Source organism: Limulus polyphemus, unplaced genomic scaffold, assembly GCF_000517525.1.
Source record: "Limulus polyphemus unplaced genomic scaffold, Limulus_polyphemus-2.1.2 Scaffold10599, whole genome shotgun sequence".
Classification (NCBI taxonomy): Eukaryota; Metazoa; Arthropoda; class Merostomata; order Xiphosura; family Limulidae; genus Limulus; species Limulus polyphemus.
The window spans coordinates 1-4,492 of NW_013676209.1; the positions used below are offsets into that span (position 1 = coordinate 1).

The 4,492-nt window shown below is 35.4% G+C and overlaps 1 protein-coding gene across 1 annotated transcript in view; it reads left to right on the forward strand.

The window, feature by feature from the left end:
* The first annotated feature begins 941 nt into the window (after positions 1-941).
* LOC106476446 (organic cation transporter 1-like) overlaps positions 942-4,492 on the forward strand; it is a 13,171-nt gene continuing 9,620 nt past the window's right edge. Inside the window, exons 1-2 of the mRNA XM_013937105.2 lie at positions 942-1,089; positions 4,269-4,381. Of these exons, the coding sequence (XP_013792559.2) occupies positions 1,087-1,089; positions 4,269-4,381 (116 nt within the window). The 5' untranslated portion in view covers positions 942-1,086. The remainder of the gene's footprint in view (positions 1,090-4,268; positions 4,382-4,492) is intronic.

Sequence of the window (4,492 nt, forward strand, 5' to 3'; positions counted from 1 at the left end):
GTGGTTCTCGATGTAACGATAAACTGCTTGTTCCTTGTCAGCTGAGAATATTTAATGTCATCGTTGTGGTTCTCGATGTAACGATAAACTGCTTGTTCCTTGTCAGCTGAGAATATTTAATGTCATCGTTGTGGTTCTCGATGTAACGATAAACTGCTTGTTCCTTGTCAGCTGAGAATATTTAATATCATCGTCGTGGTTCTCGATGTAACGATAAACTGCTTGTTCCTTGTCAGCTGAGAATATTTAATATCATCGTTGTGGTTCTCGATGTAACGATAAACTGCTTGTTCCTTGTCAGCTGAGAATATTTAATGTCATCGTGGTGGTTCTCGGTGTAACGATAAACTGCTTGTTTCTTGTCAGCTGAGAATATTTAATGTCATCGTTGTGGTTCTCGATGTAACGATAAACTGCTTGTTCCTTGTCAGCTGAGAATATTTAATGTCATCGTTGTGGTTCTCGATGTAACGATAAACTGCTTGTTCCTTGTCAGCTGAGAATATTTAATGTCATCGTTGTTACATCGAGAACCACGATAAACTGCCTGTTCCTTGTCAGCTGAGAATATTTATTTTCATGGTTGTGGTTCTCGATGTAACGATAAACTGCTTGTTCCTTGTCAGCTGAGAATATTTAATGTCATCGTGGTGGTTCTTTATGTAACGATAAACTGCTTGTTTCTTGTCAGTTGAGAATATTTAATGTGATCGTTGTGGTTCTTTATGTAACGATAAATTGTTTGTTTTTTATCTGCTGAGATTCATTAGTGTTATTGTCTTAATGCTGACTGTAAGTGTTTTTCTTATAGTGTTATGTATTACTTTTGTTAATAATACTATTTGCATTAATGGTTCTAGTTGTAGTATCTGGTTCTGCCCTTATTGAGGCATCATTAATTGTCTTTTGTCGTATACGTTCTGATACTAGTTACAATGGTTCTCTCGTTTTGATGGTTTCAGGTATCTTCCACAGTCAGCAAGGTTCCTTATCGTCCATGGACGTTACAAAGAAGCAGCTTCAGTTTTATCCCACATAGCCACCAAGAACAGGAAGGACATTCCAGATGACTTGTTGGCGAAATTAATGGTACATGTTTTACTTTGGTAAACTTGATATCCTCAGTTTGAGAATTGTTAGAACTAACGACGACTGAAATATGTTTCATTGAGAACAATTTGTTTTGATATTTGAGCATTATATATTAAACTATGAAGATAAACTTGGGCTAAACGAAACGGGATTTATTAAAAACTGAGGAATTAGGATATACAAGTAAACTATTTTAAGAAAACCAAATAGAGATGTAAAGATTCGAAGGGTGATCTCTTCTTCAACAGTCCTTATGAAACATAAAACAAAATACGCTCGCACTTTTACGTCATTCTGAACCTTTTTGATCACTTTTTAATAGTCTATGACGCTGTCTTACTTCGGGATAAATTGAAAATACTTCATATTGCTGTTTGATTTTTAAAACAATCATAGTATTTAAAGGTTGAAAACTTTTAGCAATATAGAGAAATTATATTACCTGTTAACAGATGTGATTGTTTTAATCTTTGCAGTTTTTAAATACATTTTTTATCCAATTTATTTATCATTCCTACCCTCAGTGGTAAGTGTCATGGCTAATGTTAAAAATCTTGGTTCGATACTTGCGATGGGCCAATGCAGAAAACGTATTATGTAAATATTGTTGTGGTGACAGGTATTGCCCTTGAAACAACTGTTACACGTCGCATCTATAAATATTGTTGTGGTGACTGTATTACCCTTGAAACAATTGTTACACGTTGCATCTATAAATATTGTTGTGGTGACAGGTATTACCCTTGAAACAACTGTTACACGTCGCATCTATGAATATTGTTATGGTGACTGGTATTATCCTTGAAAGAACGGTTACACATCTTGTTTACGAGACCTGAAATCTGAACTTGTGGGCTTTTCCCAACATATGACGAATAACTTGGATTGAGGGTTTCCCTAGAAGTTGTTTGTTTTGGATACGTTCATGATTGGTAAGACCTCAGCAGAAGTCTGGAAAACTGATTTTTAGTGTAGACAGGTCGATGGTGCATCGTTTCTTCTCATACCACCAGCTGTGATCACTGGTCTTTAGTGTAGACAGGTTGATGTTGCATCGTTTCTTCTCATACCACTAGCTGTGATCACTGATCTTTAGTGTAAACAGGTTGATGTTGCATCGTTTCTTCTCATACCAGTAGCTGTGATCACTGGTCTTTAGTGTAGACAGGTTGATGGTGCATTGTTTCTTCTCATGCCACCAACTGTGATCACTGGTCTTTAGTGTAGGCAGGTTGATGGTGCATCTTTTCTTCTCATGCCACCAGCTGTGATCGTCCATTGCTGTATTTTTTTCGTGACTTGAAGACAATTCACCTAGAGTTCCTGTAGGATATTAGCCAGACCCAAGTACGTTATAGAATTGGACAAATCTATGAAAAAAAAGTGTCCAAAAAAGGCTGGACTTTAATACTATAGTACCCGATAAAAATACAAGTTCTGGTGAATTTGTGGCACACTTGTACCTGTCCTATATCGCTTGTGGCCGTTTGACATTCTCTACACTTCTCGGACCATTATTCACTCTTCTCGAACCATTCTTTACACTTTACACTGTATGGTATATACTGAGCTACATGTGTTGACTGTATTGTATGGTATATACCGAGCTACACATGTTGACTATTTGTATTGTATGGTATATACCGAGCTACACATGTTGACTGTATTGTATGGTATATACCGATCTACACATATTGACAGTATTGTATGGTATATACTGAGCTACATGTGTTGACTATTTGTATTGTATGGTATATACTGAACTACAAGTGTTGACTGTTTGTATTGTATGGTATATACTGAGCTACACGTGTTGACTGTATTGTATGGTATATACCGAGCTACACATGTTGACTGTATTGTAAGTATATACTGAGCTACACGTATTGACTGATTGTATGGTATATACCGAGCTACACATAATGACTGTTTATATTGTATGGTATATACCGACCTACACATGTTGACTGTATTGTATAGTATATACTGAGCTACACGTATTGACTGATTGTATGGTATATACCGAGCTACACATAATGACTGTTTATATTGTATTGTATGGTATATAACGAGCTACACATGTTGACTATTTGTATTGTATTGTATGGTATATACCGAGATACACATGTTGACTATTTGTATTGTATTGTATGGTATATAACGAGCTACACATGTTGACTATTTGTATTGCATGGTATATACCGAGCTACACATGTTGAGTATTTGTATTGTATGGTATATACCGAACTACACTGTTGACTATTTGTATTGTATGGTATATACCGAGCTACACATGTTGACTGTATTGTATGGTATATACCGAGCTACACTGTTGACTGTATTGTATGGTATATACCGAGCTACACATGTTGACTGTATTGTATGGTATATACCGAGCTACACTGTTGACTATTTGTATTGTATGGTATATACCGAGCTACACATGCTGACTCCTTGTGTTGTATGGTATATACCGACCTACACATGTTGACTGTTTGTAATGTATGGTATATACCGAGCTACACATGTTGACTGTATTGTATGGTATATACCGAGCTACACTGTTGACTGGTCGTATTGTATGGTATATACACATGTTGACTGGTTGGTAGCCATATATTTCTCTTTGCTTTGCAACGATTCCAATAATATATTTTTGTTTGATATTGAAATTAGACCAATGAAAATTTGACATTAATATTATCCGAGAGCTTTAGAATCACCACACCACTGCAGAACATAACACTCTATGAAAAAGTACAATAATAAAGCCACAAAAGTTTCATTATGAGGTAAAAATAAGTCGGAACACTTTTCGAGGTCATCCGAATATTTCTTGTTAGATTTCTTTTTGTTCTGCTCCAAAATCATTTTTTTAGTAAAAGAAACATAAATAACAACATGGAAAGATACAGAGCTTTTGACGTGTAATTTCCTGTTCATTACTTTGAAAATCTCCAGAGCTTTTCGATTCCTATAGCTATTTTTGTCATAGTCTGGATAAAAATTTATTTAATGTTGTTCTTGAGTGTTAGCATATTATGGTGCAATCTATCGGCAGATATCATCTGTAGTTTAAAATGAGGATAAACGATAATAAGAGGAGAAACTATGATATTTTAATTTCTTGAAAGGTGTTTTTTTTTGGTTTATGTAATTACACATTTTATATTTAGAAAATAGGACAAACAATGGACAGAGAAAAGCAAGAAGAAAAGAGTCACTCCCTCTTGGACTTTTTCAAGTTTCCACAACTCCGTAAAAAACTGTGTATCATCACTCTGAACTGGTAAGAGCAAACTGTATTATCACTCTGAACTGGTAAGAGCAAACTGTATTATCACTCTGAACTGGTAAGAGCAAACTGTATTATCACTCTGAACTGGTAAGAGCAAACTGT